This window comes from Perissodus microlepis, chromosome 10, assembly GCF_051167445.1.
Source record: "Perissodus microlepis isolate ML-2025 ecotype Zambia chromosome 10, ASM5116744v1, whole genome shotgun sequence".
Taxonomy (NCBI): Eukaryota; Metazoa; Chordata; class Actinopteri; order Cichliformes; family Cichlidae; genus Perissodus; species Perissodus microlepis.
In genome coordinates, this window is record NC_140470.1 from 33,758,999 (window position 1) to 33,776,403 (window position 17,405).

A 17,405-nucleotide genomic window follows, 5' to 3' on the forward strand; every position below is an offset into this window, starting at 1 on the left:
ACAATGAAAGACTGAGGCTTGACAGTTTCACGTATTTAATGTTGAGGTGTCGTTTACAGCAGATACACACACATCACTGTGAGTCCTGCAGCCAGCAGGACATTTACCGAGTCGGATTTAATCTGGGGTCGACTTCAAACTTCCTGATTAAACCTGAACTTCAAACATAAAAATCACCGGTATTTATTCAGGTCCCATACATACAGCAAAAAAAAGTCCAGATTAAACTAACAGCGTCTGGACTAACCCAATAAATTCCAGATTAGACTGAAGATTGGAGGTGGTGATATAATATGTAACATTTTGTTGTCAGAACACACTGAAGTGTAGTGTGAATCTTACAGAGCACACTCAGCTTGTTCACACTGATATAAAGTGAATCTATGCAAACACTGACACGAGACATGAACAATTAGGGATTAACAACACTCAACCCAGAACATTATTCTGACTGTAATCTGGTAACGTTCCGAGTATAATCTGGTAACGTTCCGAGTATAATCTGGTAACGTTCCGAGCATAATCTGGTAACGTTCCGAGCATAATCTGGTAACGTTCCGAGCATAATCTGGTAACGTTCCGAGTATAATCTGGTAACGTTCCGAGTATAATCTGGTGCAGGACTATGAGCTGGTAATACTATCAGCAGTGCAGAGCTTGCAGACAGGACTTGGGGCACAAAGACTAAATAATCTGTACATCCGGCCCGCTGCTAATCCAGTCGTCTCAGTGGAAGACGGTCTGTCTCCAGCGTTTGTCGGGCGTGAACGGCCACAGGCAGTCGATAATGGCGGAGGTGAAAGGTCGCGGTTCCACGCTCAGGTTCAGCAGCTCCAGACGAGAACAGTTTAACTGACTGTTGATTGGACGAAGAGCCGACGCCGCCGGCTGCTCGGTCAGCTGCAAGAACACAGACAGGGTCGGGACCACAGGTGATACAGTTTGTTTATAATGAGTGCAAAATCCTGCTGATTATGAAAAGATTCAAAACGAGCCACGCACCATGAAGCAGCTAACCTCAGGTTAACTCTGGGTTTCTGGACTACAAAGGTGGATCACTCTTACTGGGGTAAATCGCCATGGTAACCTATGCTATGAGCCAAACCTGCTCTGAAGATTAGAGATTATCAGGTATGACATCAACACCTATAGACCAATCAGATCCCCAGAAAACAGCATCGCCATTCCTGAAGATCCCTCAGAGCTCTGTGGGGAAAGGGGCGGGGTCTGTGTTTCCCTGATGAGCAGTAATGACAATAATAATAATAATAATAACCATAATACTATCAATAAAACTTTATCAGCTTTATTGCTCTATAAGCATCAGTGGAACACCTGCGCTGTACCTGCTGACCTCAGATCAGATTCGTGGACCGAGCCGATGTCTGAATCCTGTCTGTAAATGTGATCTTTACAAACAGCTGAGAGAATAAACTGAAATGGTCAGGAGGTCAGAGTGTAAACTTTTCTCTGATTGGCCACTTTCAGGACGATGTCCTGGAAACCGTGAAGGAAGCGCAGCTGTCGCTCCAGCAGCTCAGACTGAACCATGATGTGTTCATGTGCTGATGCACCGCTGCTGTCTGTCGCTCTGCTGCAAACACTCAGCAGGTGACACTCACCTCAGGTGCTTTCAGCCCCGCCTCCTTTCTTTGTGGGTGCAATTTAAGCAAGTTAAGCTGATTGATAATCAGCCAATCGGCATCATGTCGGGGTGAACCCAGATAACAGATCGACACCTCAGGTGTGCAGGGCCTCAGGTAATAACTTTACATCCTTACACAGGCAGGCTGGTTAAACTGGCTTTAGTTCATCTCCATTTAAGGCAGCTGACCAATCAGAGCCCTGGCTGCTGTTCGTGGTCAGCTGGTGTTGCGCTGCTACGACCTCGAGCACATTAAACTGTGGTGACAAGCTGCAGAGCTGTGGTTGGGCTAAAACATACTGAGCGACAGACGAACACGTCACTGCTTTACAGCCTGAGCTGTGTCAGGTATGAGGAGGCTCAGGTGTGTGACCACTTACAGGTATGAGGAGGCTCAGGTGTGTGACCACTTACAGGTATGAGGAGGCTCAGGTGTGTGACCACTTACAGGTATGAGGAGGCTCAGGTGTGGGACCACTTACAGGTATGAGGCGGCTCAGGTGTGGGACCACTTACAGGTATGAGGAGGCTCAGGTGTGGGACCACTTACAGGTATGAGGAGGCTCAGGTGTGGGACCACTTACAGGTATGAGGAGGCTCAGGTGTGGGACCACTTACAGGTATGAGGCGGCTCAGGTGTGGGACCACTTACAGGTATGAGGCGGCTCAGGTGTGGGACCACTTACAGGTATGAGGCGGCTCAGGTGTGGGACCACTTACAGGTATGAGGCGGCACAGGTGTGGGACCACTTACATGTATGAGGCGGCTCAGGTGTGTGACCACTTACAGGTATGAGGCGGCACAGGTGTGGGACCACTTACATGTATGAGGCGGCTCAGGTGTGGGACCACTTACAGGTATGAGGCGGCTCAGGTGTGGGACCACTTACAGGTATGAGGAGGCTCAGGTGTGGGACCACTTACAGGTATGAGGAGGCTCAGGTGTGGGACCACTTACAGGTATGAGGCGGCTCAGGTGTGGGACCACTTACAGGTATGAGGCGGCTCAGGTGTGGGACCACTTACAGGTATGAGGCGGCTCAGGTGTGGGACCACTTACAGGTATGAGGCGGCACAGGTGTGGGACCACTTACATGTATGAGGCGGCTCAGGTGTGTGACCACTTACAGGTATGAGGCGGCTCAGGTGTGGGACCACTTACAGGTATGAGGCGGCACAGGTGTGTGACCACTTACATGTATGAGGCGGCTCAGGTGTGGGACCACTTACAGGTATGAGGCGGCTCAGGTGTGGGACCACTTACAGGTATGAGGCGGCTCAGGTGTGGGACCACTTACAGGTATGAGGCGGCTCAGGTGTGGGACCACTTACAGGTATGAGGAGGCTCAGGTGTGGGACCACTTACAGGTATGAGGAGGCTCAGGTGTGGGACCACTTACAGGTATGAGGCGGCTCAGGTGTGGGACCACTTACAGGTATGAGGCGGCTCAGGTGTGGGACCACTTACAGGTATGAGGTGGCCGGACGGCAGGTTGAAGGCCTGAGCGATGGCAACCGCCATTTCATATTTAGTCATCTGCTCTTTCCCAGAGAAGTGAAAGATTCCTCTGATGGACGGGTCCTGACGGAAAAGCAGACGGCGGTGAGACGGGCAGACTGAAGTCCACCTGATGCTCACCTGTCTCTCTGACGCTCACCTGTCGTGCTCTCTCAGACAGCTTCCTGCAGACGGCAGCGACGTCTCGGGCGTCAGTGGGGAATCTCTGCAAGACGTGATCCAGCGTGCAGCTCTCCTCTGACGCCTCCTGAACCTTCAGGTACAACGACGTCACCACGCTCTCCGTCACCGACTCCACCTCCCCAAACAGAACGGGCACCCGCAGTACCACCGCACCTGGCAGGGTCACGGGTCAAACAGGTGACTGAGGGGCAGGCGAGAGACAGAAGACTCAGACAGGTGACTGAGACGTACCTGGACAGTGGCGCAGCGTCTCCCTCTCCCCCTCCAGTTTGCTCCGCCCATAAACGTTGAGCGGGTTTGGACTGTCATCCTCACCGTACGGAGGATTCCTGCCGTCAAACACGTAGTCGGTGCTGATGTAGAGGAAGAGCGCCCCGCAGGTGGCTGCAGACACAGAGGTTACCTGTTACGGAGGCGCGCTCACACAGAGCTGCACTGAAATCAAGGTGCGTGATGTGTGAGGGGGCGGGGCTCTGATGCGCACTACAGGAGCTCCACCCCCAAACCTTCTCGTGCCCCCACCTGTGTCAGGCCAAAGAATATCTGGTGATGGTGTGGTGGCGTCACTGACCTGCCTCCTTGGCGAGCGTGCTCGTGGCGTGCACGTTCAGATTAACAGCTGCTTCCGTGTGTCTCTCCATAACATCTGGACGCCTCTCGGCCGCACAGTGGACGATCACATCAGGCTGAAACACACATTCAAAACAACTTTATTTAGTGACCATCAGCTGTACAGTAACGAGAGATGGACCGATCCGATGTTACGTATCGGTCAGATATTGACGTAAATTACTGGATCGGATATTGGAGAGAAATAAAAAATGTAATCGATCCATTAAATATCACAAAAGCACCTCACAAAACTTGCGACACGGCGTAACTCGGCTCATAACCGTAGCACGTCGCAGCAGTGTGGTCACGTGATAGAGCGGCTGTGTGTATTTGTGGCCTCAAACCAGCATTTCATCTCCGAGGAAGTTTTCCCAGAGAGAAGTAAAGCAAGTGTGTAAGTTCATCTCTGAGTGTTTGTAAAGCATTCGCACGTTAAGCTTAACAACCGATATATGGAGCGACTGCCTCTCTCTCTCTCTCCCCTGCTGCTACTTCAATTATGAAACTGATCAATGATCAGCTGATCGGCTTTTCTCTCTTGTTTGTTTTTGGTCCACTTTGCACCAGAAAGAGGAAACCAGCGGTTGAACAACAGCAGCACGTTTAAGCTTGATCAGCTGTTGTTAGAATTTATTTAATATTACTTTCTACACCAGGATCTTTTTCTGCGCAGCTGACGGCTGGTAACTGTGCAGGGGCGGATCTAGCAAAGTTTAGCCAGGGGGGCCGATAGGGCATGAACAGGGAAAAGGGGGCACAAAGACATACTTTTCTTTCTTATTCTCATTTAAAATGTCAAGCTTTTAATAAATAATTATCTGAATCTTACACCCAAAGTTTTAATCTGATGTAAAATATATAGAAGTCCATTACTGTATACAGGGAGTGCAGAATTATTAGGCAAATGAGTATTTTGTCCACATCATCCTCTTCATGCATGTTGTCTTACTCCAAGCTGTATAGGCTTGAAAGCCTACTACCAATTAAGCATATTAGGTGATGTGCATCTCTGTAATGAGAAGGGGTGTGGTCTAATGACATCAACACCCTATATCAGGTGTGCATAATTATTAGGCAACGTCCTTTCCTTTGGCAAAATGGGTCAAAAGAAGGACTTGACAGGCTCAGAAAAGTCAAAAATAGTGAGATATCTTGCAGAGGGATGCAGCAGTCTCAAAATTGCAAAGCTTCTGAAGCGTGATCATCGAACAATCAAGCGTTTCATTCAAAATAGTCAACAGGGTCGCAAGAAGCGTGTGGAAAAACCAAGGCGCAAAATAACTGCCCATGAACTGAGAAAAGTCAAGCGTGCAGCTGCCAAGATGCCACTTGCCACCAGTTTGGCCATATTTCAGAGCTGCAACATCACTGGAGTGCCCAAAAGCACAAGGTGTGCAATACTCAGAGACATGGCCAAGGTAAGAAAGGCTGAAAGACGACCACCACTGAACAAGACACACAAGCTGAAACGTCAAGACTGGGCCAAGAAATATCTCAAGACTGGTTTTTCTAAGGTTTTATGGACTGATGAAATGAGAGTGAGTCTTGATGGGCCAGATGGATGGGCCCGTGGCTGGATTGGTAAAGGGCAGAGAGCTCCAGTCCGACTCAGACGCCAGCAAGGTGGAGGTGGAGTACTGGTTTGGGCTGGTATCATCAAAGATGAGCTTGTGGGGCCTTTTCGGGTTGAGGATGGAGTCAAGCTCAACTCCCAGTCCTACTGCCAGTTTCTGGAAGACACCTTCTTCAAGCAGTGGTACAGGAAGAAGTCTGCATCCTTCAAGAAAAACATGATTTTCATGCAGGACAATGCTCCATCACACGCGTCCAAGTACTCCACAGCGTGGCTGGCAAGAAAGGGTATAAAAGAAGAAAAACTAATGACATGGCCTCCTTGTTCACCTGATCTGAACCCCATTGAGAACCTGTGGTCCATCATCAAATGTGAGATTTACAAGGAGGGAAAACAGTACACCTCTCTGAACAGTGTCTGGGAGGCTGTGGTTGCTGCTGCACGCAATGTTGATGGTGAACAGATCAAAACACTGACAGAATCCATGGATGGCAGGCTTTTGAGTGTCCTTGCAAAGAAAGGTGGCTATATTGGTCGCTGATTTGTTTTTGTTTTGTTTTTGAATGTCAGAAATGTATATTTGTGAATGTGGAGATGTTATATTGGTTTCACTGGTAAAAATAAATAATTGAAATGGGTATATATTTGTTTTTTGTTAAGTTGCCTAATAATTATGCACAGTAATAGTCACCTGCACACACAGATATCCCCCTAAAATAGCTAAAACTAAAAACAAACTAAAAACTACTTCCAAAAACATTCAGCTTTGATATTAATGAGTTTTTTGGGTTCATTGAGAACATGGTTGTTGTTCAATAATAAAATTATTCCTCAAAAATACAACTTGCCTAATAATTCTGCACTCCCTGTATAGTAACTGTTAAGTCTGATATACCCTAGTAAGCTGTAGTACTTTACTTTGGGAAGGTACCATCTGTGCAGTCTGCAGTTCTGTTGAAGAAAGATGTTGAATCTATTTAATTATTCTGGAAAAATAATTTATCTCTGTGCATTTTTTTTCACACTGCATCAAATTAAAGTTGATTACATCGATTAAGCATCATGAGGTGGGGGGGGGGGGGGGGGGGGGGGGGGGGGGGGGGTCCCTATTTTTTGGGGGTTTTTTGCTGGGAGTTTGCAGCCCTATTAGTTAGGCTGCTTACTCTTTAAAACACCAGAATAGGGAGGATGGAGCAGGTTTAAGTTTATTAGATTGATCAGTTTTGCTGAACTATGAAATATTTTGGGTGCAGTGTGTTTTTTTACACACAGGTGTAACAGAATAGCTTCAGTGTTTTTTAACTTGAGTTTGAACTTATACATAATGCAGCAAGATATTTAAAAAACAGTTTTATTGATTAAAACACATCGGATTCATATCGGACATAAGAAAGTGGTATCGTGCCATCTCTAGTGATGCCAGAACATACCATTACAAACAGCCTGAATCCTGTCAGCTGACTCGCAGGTGAGTCGTCTCCGTCCTTCAGCAGCTGCACCTGCTCGCTCACAGCCTCTGACCAACCATAAACCCGATCAGTATCCTGGTAACCGCTCGGCCCGCTGCCTGTACGAGACGGTCTGTTCCCTGCGCCTGCGGGTCGGGGAACAGGTCCTGAGCGTTGTCTGTGCTCAGCTCAGAGTACCCGCCCCTGGAGTCCCCGGGTGCAGCGCTCCCACGCTGATGTGGGCGGGTCCCCCAGTGGGACGGTCATTTACCCACTACTGACCCTGTGACTCATAACACGAGCCAAGGTGTGAAGAAGGTGTAGGTCATTGTGAGACCTAGCCCCACCCTATCATGTGACTTACTGAGGTCATATGACCAGGATGTGAGTGGGCGTTAAGGCGTCTGGGAAGGATGTCAGACTGGATTACAGATGGCGGACAGTGTCATAAGCCCCGCCCTCTGTCCAAAGAGGGTTGTTCACAGTGGAGATAGACGCTTCTTTCACTCCTCTGTCTTCTCTGTCCAACATGTGGACATTGGGATCCTTAAAGAGTGAACTTTGACCTTTAGATGCAGATGTACAGCTGAGTCCCGTGGAGAGCACAGAGTGATGGTTAGGGATGTTACCACAGACACAGTGTCCAGGGAAGCAGAGGAACATGTGAGTGGTTATCCCAGCTGGACCTGGGACTCCCCGACACACTGCTCTGAGCGTTTATATCCTACCACACAGGAAACACGGCCACAGAGTTTGGATCTCACCAGGATGTCCAACAAAATGTTGTCATTTGTCAAACATGCAGTAAAACTACTGCAGCCAAAGGCAGAAGTACTTCCAGTTTATTCCACCAGCTGATAATCATCCAGTGTAAGGTGAAGAGTGTTTTAAACTCAGTGTGTGAACGTCTCCACACACACCAAAGGACTCATAGGGCTGTGCGATATGACCAAAATCTCATCTCCCGATATAAGACATCCATCGCCCGATAACGATATAAATCACAAAAATGTAACATTTCCTGTAAACTCTGTGAATCTCGGGCAGCTCGACTTGCGTGACGTGTTTGCAGCTGTGCGTCATGTAGCTGGAGTCGAGTGTTTTAACCGATGCATGAAACGATACATTTTTAGACATCAGTTGTAACGGCTGCCGTTTTCTTTGTGAGTGTTTATTACACGGCGTGCTGCGGGGAACAGCCTGTTCTAACGTTTGAATCTAAGGTTTATTTTTTAGCACCTGGCGTCTTTTTTACTTCTCATCCGTAAACAATCTGCTCTTTCACGTGATTCAGTTTATTTTGAAAAGTCTCAACAGGATCTTGAGCTTTATTGTGAAAGGTTTATGTGGAACATAAACAAGCGGACACGCGATGGTGTTACCGTCGTTGTTGCTAACGACAACACATAAAAACAGGCGCTTGTCCGTCCGTAGTGTGGTTATATTAAATATAAGAGGAAGAGAGAACTTTAAGAAATTAATGTAGCCACTACAGTGACATCAGAACCATGAAAAATATTGCTGTAAACAGTTTATTTTGCGACACCACAAAACAAACGATAGCATAAAATGAAACTAGACGTTTTTATATCGTCATCCGATATATATCGTTATATCGAACAGGCCTAGGACACGTCACCGATTCTCTGCATAATTTTATGGACGGATTTCCGGGTGTAGCTGCGTGGTGTCAGGACTAAAGTCTCTGCTTCTCACAGTCGATGTGGTTCTGCTGGCTCCAACTCACAGTTTCACAGCACAGTGTGAACGAGAGTCAGCACCTCCAAGTCTGAGGCCACGGTCCCACTCTGAGCGCCCACTCCGGGTCAGGGACGAGCTACTAGGTGGAGGCGTTTAAGTATGTTGAGGCGTTGATCACAAGCGAGGGGAGATCGCCAGACGGATTGCCGCTGCAGTGATGCGAACACTGTCCCGGACCGTCGTGGTTAAGAGAGAGCTGAGTGTGAAACCGCTCAATCTACGTCCCTACCCTCAGCTATGGTGACGAGGCGTGGGCGGGGACCGAAAGAACGCGACAGAAATGAGCTTCCTTATGGGCTCAAACTGGGCTCAGACATATTCTGTAAATCAAATGAGTTGCTGTGAACTGAGATTTGTGTCTTGTAAACCAAAATATCTGAAAATGTTACGCTTGTGCATCTACAGATGAGAATCTGTGTGTTTTTAAAAACATTTACAGAAGTTACAAATAGTTTTTGTTAAGGTCTTCTAACAGATACAAAGCACAAAACTACGGTAAAACTCTGCGCTCAGCTTCCTGGCTGTGTGCGTTTCAACTGACCAGTACGACTTCTGACCCAGTTTTTTTCTTTCAGCTGACTGGATTGTTACATTTGAGACCAATCAGAGAACAGATGGTTTCAATGTCGGTGGGGTGCTTTACCGAGCTTCAGGTCCTGGGAGGGTGATGCAGTTTTAAGCTGGAGGATCTCTATATGAATGTCCCGTAGGGCTCCCCGGGAGCTGCCGGAAGGATAAAGTTGTGCTATACCAGAAACACCATCATCCTTCAGAAGGATAGGCGTGACCAAAAAGCACCACACGCCCCTAGCTGGTCGCATGCACATTCGCACCTCGAAGCGCGTCCAAAGCAAACTGGTCGCGCTTTAAAATATTCAATTTTGACGCGTGTGAAGCGGAAACGTGGGAGGAAGTAGTGCCGCACGGTATGTTTGCAGGACGGCAGCTGTCGAGCGTTTGAAGAGAGAGCAGAGCAGTGGCGAAAAGGACGCTTTACACATTAGTCACTACAGCGACTTGACGCTGGAGTTCAGATTTTTCCAACTCGAGTGGTAGACACGATTAGCGCGAATGCACAAAATGCAACACACAAACTGCAGCGCACATTTTACCTCACGCTTCAAACGCGTCAGTCGCACTACTCGGTTGCGCAAATCGGGCAGAAAAGCGCTTTTGTGCCGCAAATCTGCTTCTGAAGTTTCGCGGGACCCCCAGTCGCGCTTCATCGCGCTCCTCTTTACACGTAAACCTGAAGCTCCGGTCGCGTCTATCGCGTTCGGTGTGAACGCACCCTTAGAGACAGGGTGAGGAGTTCAGCCATCCCGGAGGGGAGCCAGCTGAGGAGTTCCAACATGTCCCACTCAGAGGAGGCCCCGGGGCAGACCCAGGACACGCTGGAGGAGGTGGTGGAGGGGACGGAGGTGTGGGCCTCTCTGCTGAGGCTGCTGCCCCCGCGACCCGGCCCAGCAGAACAACATGGATGGATCCACTCCTGTATCTGTTTGCCCATGCACCTGAGAAGGGGTGTGGCCCCTCAGTGGAGCACCTCGCCGTCCCCCCCAGCAGCAGCAGCCAGGTGCTTGTTCTCCCCGACTCCACCAGGTGAGCTCTCAGAGTGATGAGCTCTGATACTTGGTGAGCTCGCATGTGGAGCTGGTTTCCATGGTGACCGTGAAGGTCAAACACACAGGTGATGAGGGACCCCTCTCTGTCACCGTGTCACATTCGACAGGTGACTCGATCCATTTGCTGATCTGTGGGGGCGGGGTTAATGCTCAGGAAAGTCTCCTAGGTGGACTCTGACCTAGAGGCTCTTGTGAGGTCACCAATAAGGTCAACGAACCACATGGAGTCGGAGTACTGTTGTCGAAGTACTCTGTAACAATACACAGCTTGTGTGTGCAGTACAGCATGCAGTACCTTGTATTCGTGCAGCAGTCCTCTGACGGCGTCCTCGTCTGTGAGGTCACAGCGCAGAAGGCGGAGCCTGGCTCTCCTGTATCCCGTCCCAGTGACGGTCCATCCGGCGCTGTGAAACTCTCGGCACACCGCTCGCCCCAGGAGGCCTGTCGCCCCGGTAACCAGGACGCGTGGCGCCCCCACCAGCAACTCCTCCTGAGTACATAAGAGTACACACATCAGTACTACAGTTAGTATTACAGAGGACTATAGTTAGTACTATAGAAAGACAGTATTGTACTTAGTACTACACACAATACTACACTGCTACAAGTTGTACCAGAGTCAGTAATACAGACAGTACTACAGACTAGGGCGGGGTGATGTGTCGAATATACTCGATGTATCGCGGGTTTTCCACGTACGATGGTTAACGTGGCTTTATCGTAACCATAGAGTATGGGTTACCATGGCAACAATAATCTGTCTGCATGCAATTGAGAGTTTTTCTCTCCCACACTCTGTGAATGCATCACTGACCCCCCTCCCAAGCTGAAACTGTGCAGCTGATGGTTCAAACATTTAAATTCTTTCTGACTTCCTGTATCAAAGTAGAACAAACACAGAGGTGGACCAACGTTAGAACGTGTGGCGATACAGATCATGTCTCTGATGTCGCTCCAAAACATGGTCATATTAGATTTCCTCATGTCGCCCAGCCCTACTGACAGGGTGAGACTGCTGTGGCCAGTCGGGGGGTGTAGCCGCCACTGGTGGTGTAGCCTCAAAACAGGTGAAGAGGTTTGGCTCTTCTGCCAGTGTGTCGTCACCCTCAGCAGCTCTGAGTCTTCTGATCGGGGACATGTTGGACACCTTAGCACACCTGCCTGCTGAGGTCTGGGGAGCAGTGACTGTCTACTGCTGTTATCACGCACATACAGCTGGCACGGTAACACTTCCACGTTACCTGAGGCCAACACGAGAACAGCAACAAGCACGCCAAGCAAGAGCTACCAAATGAAACAGCTGAGATGGACTTGTTACATTTTAATAATAAGAGAACATCTTTGGTAAGAACATGTTTTCATATTTAACATGGTTGTGTGTCTGGACTCTAACTGCAGGGTGCGGCACAGGTCAGCACTTGTGACATCACTCATGACATCACTCGTGATTACAGACTTAGTTTTACACTTTTATCCCCTCGTTTGGGAACATCAGTACTACAGACTGCACTACAGTTAGGAGAGTACTGCAGTTAGTACTTCATACCGTAGTACAGTGAGTATTACAGTACTATAGGGAGTACTACAGTCGGGTATAAACAGATACCTCTGCCAGTATACCAGAGTCACACACCTGTGCAGGCCCCTCCCCCTGCACGCGCAGACCCAGATCAGTTCCTTTAATCAGTATGTTTATTTTATAAATAAGTTTTACTGCAGTATTTAAGTAGTATTTGAATTCTGGGAGCCGTTAGCAGTTAGCATTTAGCTGACAGGTGAGCTTTACCTGAACAAGCTGCACGCGCCCCGGACTGAACAGAATCCTTAGTTCTGCGCCTGCGCAGCTCATCTCTGATTGAATATGTGCACTGGATCAGTTATTGATCAGGTACCAATCACTCGGAGCCTCGCGGATTTTCTGATGCGCACTTTCTGTCTCGGTCACTTCCGGACTGATCAGCTGTTTGCCGTAAAGCAGCTGTCGCGCTGCCAGTGCCACTAGCGGTTAGCATACAGGCTAACAGGCTTTTCTTTAGCTTCGGTGACCCAAGTCAGAGTCCTGATCCTCGCCAACGGGTCGGAACCGTCCCGGGAGCGGCTCTAACGGCGTCAGCATCACAGCTGAGCGAGAAAGACTCAAAGGCAGAGCTCACCTGCGAGCACGCGGACCCAGAACCGGGCATCGGACCGGACCAGGACGGACCGGACCAGCACGGACCGAACCACGGACCAACGAAACCCACACAAGGATCAGGAAACTCCCCGGAGTCACAGCCCGGTGCTGCTCCGCTGCTTCTTCTTCTTTGTGAGCGGCTCACACAAACGTCGATTTGTGGCTCTACCACCGCCACGCGGTGCGGAGTGTGACCGAAATCAGACTCGGGGTCAGGCTCTGACGAGAGCTCTTAAATTGTTAATTAAACCAGTTTATTTCTAAGTGAACAGATTCAGGTTTGACTGCTTTCATGGCCGTCGGGGGCAGACCGATCCCCGGCCTGCAGCCACGTCGTTCCTACTGACAGAGCGACGAGTAAAAATCTCATTAATCATCAAAATCTGCACGGATATAGGTCCTTTTAACCTGATTAGCATAAACATATTTCAGTAAAATAATTCTAATTAGGGGAAGTGCCACTGCTTTCATCAGCCTATTCTAAACTGTAGGATCACAGTGGAGACCAAAGTCTGCACACTGTAACACACCATCAAATGATTCATGAACTGCGGTGCTGCACAAAAACCTTTGGAGAACAGAGTCTTCATATGCACAGGTTCACTCTGCTGTGTGGGTTGTTGTGTGACCCCCCCCCAGGTCAGAGCCGGTGCACAGAGCTGCAGCCTCGTCTGTCACTCACCTCCTGAAATAGAAACCTGCAGCCCGACACCGCCCCGCTCTCTCTGTTTATCTCTCGCTCTCCCTGCAGCCTGTCAGCAACACTCCCACAGGTGCTGTGGGTCGCCCCACACTGAGCTGGTGTTCACATCAAACTCACCCGCTGCTCCAAAACTTTCTCTCAGCCACATTTCTGAGTCTGAAAACTTTGAAAATTTCATTTAATTGGATTTAAACTCAGAGCCTGAACACTCGTCCTGGACCAGGAGCACACCCTTCGGCTTTAACCCGAGCCAGGACCAGGACCAGAACCAGGACTAGGCTCTCCCGGAGAAGTCCGAACTAAGTTTGACCTTGAATGTTTGACAGCAGGACATGATCCTGATTCTGGTCCCGGTCCTGTCGGTAGTTTAACGCTAAGCTGATTTCAGGTAAGGGCATGCTAACACTCACCTTTATTGGGTTATTATTCATGACTGAACCTGATTTCTTCTTCTAAATATTTGGCACTTGTTCCAGCTGTAAGTGTAAAACAGTTTTCAGCTGTAAAATTTAAATCATTGATGTTTCAGCTTCATCATTCAGGTAAACGCGCGCATCATCAGTGCAGAGCTTCACTCTGCTTCTCTCTGCATGTTTAAATCAGATAAATGATGATCAGCGTACAGCATCACTCTGTGACCGAGGTTACATTTTAAAGCCACGTTTCCATTTTACCTGCAGTTATTACTCAGATCTGCCAGTTTCAGTAAGGTTCTTGATCCCACCTTTACGTTAATCGAATCACCGCAGTGTGACAGCGAGCTGATAAAGGGAAGCACTGCGTACCTGTCCCAGCCTTCCTCAGACGGCAGGTATCACGTGTTTGGCCGGCCTCTGTACGTCTGCCTGATTGTCTGAATCACCTCTGAACCCCAGCTCTGGAGGAACTATCACAGGGCAGGACGGCTTTAGTTTAATAATGACCCGAGCAGCCGGGTCCGCTTCATGGATTTAAGATTGAGGGTTTTCCCTGGATGGTGATCGTGGATCAGTAGAACTGAGTGGGATTAAATCATGGAGCACTGTGGACTCAGTGGGAAATCATCATTTCATTCAAACTGCTTCATTAATGTCTCCATGTTTGTTTGTGCGTCCTCCAGAGACACAATCATGAGCGGCCACGAGGACACAGCAAGAGGAGAAAGTGGGCGGGGCATCTTCCTCAGCGCTCACCGCTGCCCTGAAGTCGACGTGCTGCCTCATCAAACTGCTGAGGCACAAATCCTTCCACGCTGTTCTCTAGTTCCTGCAGAGAAGAGCTCTGAGTTCACCTGCACAGGTGAGAGCGAGCCAGATTACCTGGACTTCTGCTCCACCCATCGCTCCGAGGCAGATGAGGAAGTGGAAGACGAGGGGAGTGTCAGCGACTGGTCGGAGGAAGATCTCTCACTCCACTTCTCTCCCTCTGTCCTCATCCAATCAGACGATGAAACGTCTGATCCAGAGAGTGGCTTTGAGTGTGTTGACATCACCATAGAGACACAGGTGAGCGGTCATCATCGTCAGCTGGTTAGATGAACGTACGTGTGGGGCCTAGTTTCATCTTTACCAGCAGCATTTGTTTCCTGTCGTCCAGGTGAAAGGTCAGGATGCGGAGGGGCTAAAGATGGTGCCTAAACGGCAGATTCACCTGAAGAAGAAGAAGAAGGACGGCGAGGACGGCGCTGAACAGGTAAATACTGATAAACTACAGGTATGTCTTCTGCCAGTTTAACTGTTTGCTCACCTGTTGGTCTACCTGTCCAGGTGATACTGAAGGATGTTCCTGCTGAGGGCAGAGGAATTAACAATAATACGTCAGCTAATGAGCTGCTGTGTCCCACTACTCGATCACGGCCTGAACTGTTACTACGGCAACACAGTATGCCCACCTCCTTTCACGCCACCTCAAATACTAGCAGTGATGCTGAGAGCTACGGGGTCTACAAGGGCCTGATTGCAGGGGCTGGCCAAGGTAACAGCACGTCTACCTGTCAACAAGCTCCCTGTTTCTGTCAGTAAGGACCGCCGCCCTCCACCCTGGAGAGCACTGAAAAAATAAACTGTTATTGATCATATTCACTGGTTCAGGTTATCAGAGAGGGATGATCACAGGATCCTTTCCATGATGAAGAGAAACTGGTCCAGCCAAGTGTCACTGTAATGTAGGAACTAGTTTGTATCCACCAATCAGATCCCTGAACAGAGGGAGGCATGTATTTAATCAGGAAGTGACAGGAAGTAAACACTCCCACTCAGCTGATTTGTGTCATTAGCTATCGGCATGCTGGCTTTGGTTGGCGAACGCAGAAAGCAAAAACAGCCCCGATGCTGAAATGTTGGGACGCTGTGTGAAATGCAACAACTTACAAATCTCATTAACACACATTTTATACACAAAAGAACAAAAAATAAACACTCAGCTGTGTAAACTCCAGCAGAGTGGGAGATGTCTTCTCTTTATACCCGACCATGTCTGACCTGATTAGCTCTGAAATCTCTGACTGTCTCTGTTCAGTACCCCTTACTCTTCCAGCCTTTGTTGCTCCATCCCAACTTTTTTGGAACTGGGGTTGTAGTTCGCACATGAAATACGAGGGGGGGCAGGGGGGGCGCTTTCTTTGCTGAGGTGTGCACTGATTACACACATCTGAATAGACTCAAGCTGATACCACACTGGTGTTATTGCTGTGCCGTGGGTTGCCATAGCAGAGAGGCCTGAGTGTCAAATAACAGTCTTACACACTGCTACATAGTTCCCTGCAAACTGGAGAAAATCTCAGAAACTAGAACTTAGCTCGAACCCGTTGGTCCTCCAACCTAACCCTAACCTCAGAAAAAAACCTCTAAGAAAATTATTTCATATTCTGATTTTCAGTGGATAAAACTTCTTCAATCACCGGGTAGCACAGCATGATACTGGATCACAGCCCGTCAGACTTCATGACTTCCACACTACAACTAAATGTGGTGTTTCCAGAGTGTCTGACTGTGTCTAACGAGAGCTTTCCTTTTGCATCAGTCCTTTATTTATGCAGGTAAAAGTCTCATTGAGACTACAATCTCGTTTTCAAGTACAGACATGAAGTCATGTGATGTCTGTACTTGAATGATGGTAGGATATGATTTACAAGGATTTTTGCATGATTGAGATCCCTGATTCACAATAGACGCGACACGTGCTTCACTGAGGATGCAGCTCAAAGTTTGTGTTCTGCCTGTACTGCATCATTGTTGGGGTCTTCATGAGTATACATGCCCGCTCCCTGACGTTCTGCATTTCTATTGGTTGCATGAAGAAAACAGTTAATGTGCGCCGCAAGCCATGAAAACCAAAGCTTCATATGCTGCCTCAACATGTCTGTCGAAGAGGTGCAACTCTACTACTGAGTATTATTATTATTAATACACGTCTTTGTTTTTGTTCTATTGATGATGAAAGACGAAGAATCTGAGTTTGATGAAGTTTCTGATGGTTTCAGGGCTCCTGATTGGAGGAAACTCTCAGCGTCTTCAGAAGTCGTTCTCTCTGGATGAAACCAAAACAAAGATGGCATCCTGCCTCATTAAGAACGTGCTGTCGAAAAAGATGCAGGTGGAACAGAAAAACCTGAAGAAGAACGCGGAGGTATCACCTGTCCTGCCTCTGGGTCATCAGACAGGAGGAGGCGTGGTCAGAGCTCCGGTTCACGTGGTGAGAGACGTGAGGAGTTTAGTTAAACACTCATACGGCCACTCATTCACCACATCAGCCGCGTCACGTGACAACAAGTCAACAAGCTGCAAAGCAGTTGGCCAAGAGGATAGCCCTACGCCCACTTACCAGCAGGCTGTGGGGGTCAAAGGTCACTTCTCCAAGGTTGCTGTGTCTTTCAGCCAATCACAAGACAAGAAGCAAAGTAAATCATCCAGACAGCCGATGACACAGCAAAGACGAGGAAGTGAGCCAATTATCAGCCAAGGTTTAGACCACTTAGACCCACCCACTTTGAAGCCCAACCCATCAGCGAGAGCTGTGACTCCACCTTCCCACCAGGGCACCTGGCCACTGCTCGGTGCTCAGGAACAGAGCTCCATCCTGGGTGTGTCCTCTCCGTCTGCCCCTGGCTCCTCCCAGCACCTCCTGCAGATCCCCTTCCCCAGCAGCCTGCACCCTCACCTGGGGAAGGGTGGCTATGTCCACAC

The 17,405-nt window shown here is 48.7% G+C and overlaps 2 protein-coding genes across 4 annotated transcripts in view; one reads left to right on the forward strand and one right to left on the reverse strand.

Moving 5' to 3' along the window:
- Positions 1 to 18: 18 nt before the first annotated feature.
- mat2b (methionine adenosyltransferase 2 non-catalytic beta subunit methionine) lies at positions 19 to 12,657 on the reverse strand. Of its 2 annotated transcripts, none has more exons than XM_084941060.1 (7): positions 12,520 to 12,657; positions 10,662 to 10,856; positions 3,919 to 4,033; positions 3,579 to 3,731; positions 3,304 to 3,500; positions 3,114 to 3,227; positions 19 to 900 (listed from the first exon to the last, which is right to left on the reverse strand). In XM_084941060.1, the coding sequence occupies exons 1-7, from the start codon at positions 12,547 to 12,549 to the stop codon at positions 727 to 729; spliced, it is 978 nt and encodes a 325-aa protein (XP_084797186.1). In that variant the 5' UTR covers positions 12,550 to 12,657; the 3' UTR covers positions 19 to 726. The 2 variants fall into 2 exon arrangements, with proteins under 2 accessions (XP_084797186.1, XP_084797185.1); XM_084941059.1 differs by lacking the exon at positions 12,520 to 12,657 and adding an exon at positions 12,153 to 12,319.
- A 120-nt stretch (positions 12,658 to 12,777) lies between these two features.
- Positions 12,778 to 17,405, forward strand: part of LOC146379824 (uncharacterized) — a 6,429-nt gene continuing 1,801 nt past the window's right edge. Inside the window, exons 1-5 of one of the 2 annotated variants that reach the window (XM_084941057.1) lie at positions 12,778 to 13,630; positions 14,342 to 14,726; positions 14,818 to 14,913; positions 14,988 to 15,195; positions 16,703 to 17,405. The exon at positions 16,703 to 17,405 is cut by the window's right edge and continues 1,801 nt beyond it. In XM_084941057.1, coding sequence (XP_084797183.1) covers positions 14,352 to 14,726; positions 14,818 to 14,913; positions 14,988 to 15,195; positions 16,703 to 17,405 — 1,382 coding nt within the window. In that variant the 5' untranslated portion in view covers positions 12,778 to 13,630; positions 14,342 to 14,351. Of the gene's footprint in view, positions 14,727 to 14,817; positions 14,914 to 14,987; positions 15,196 to 16,702 lie in introns of both variants that reach the window. The other variant, XM_084941056.1, reaches the window with a different exon arrangement.

What these genes read in the sequence shown, in the direction of transcription:
- mat2b (XM_084941059.1), bottom strand. Translation starts at nt 12,215, where the DNA reads ATGAGCTGCGCAGGCGCAGAACTAAGGATTCTGTTCAGTCCGGGGCGC. An exon ending in GACTGCTGCACGAATACAAG is followed by an intron (nt 4,034 to 10,661) that starts GTACTGCATGCT and finishes TGTGTGTTTCAG; the next exon opens with CCTGATGTGATCGTCCACTG. An exon ending in CACGCTCGCCAAGGAGGCAG is followed by an intron (nt 3,732 to 3,918) that starts GTCAGTGACGCC and finishes CTGTGTCTGCAG; the next exon opens with CCACCTGCGGGGCGCTCTTC.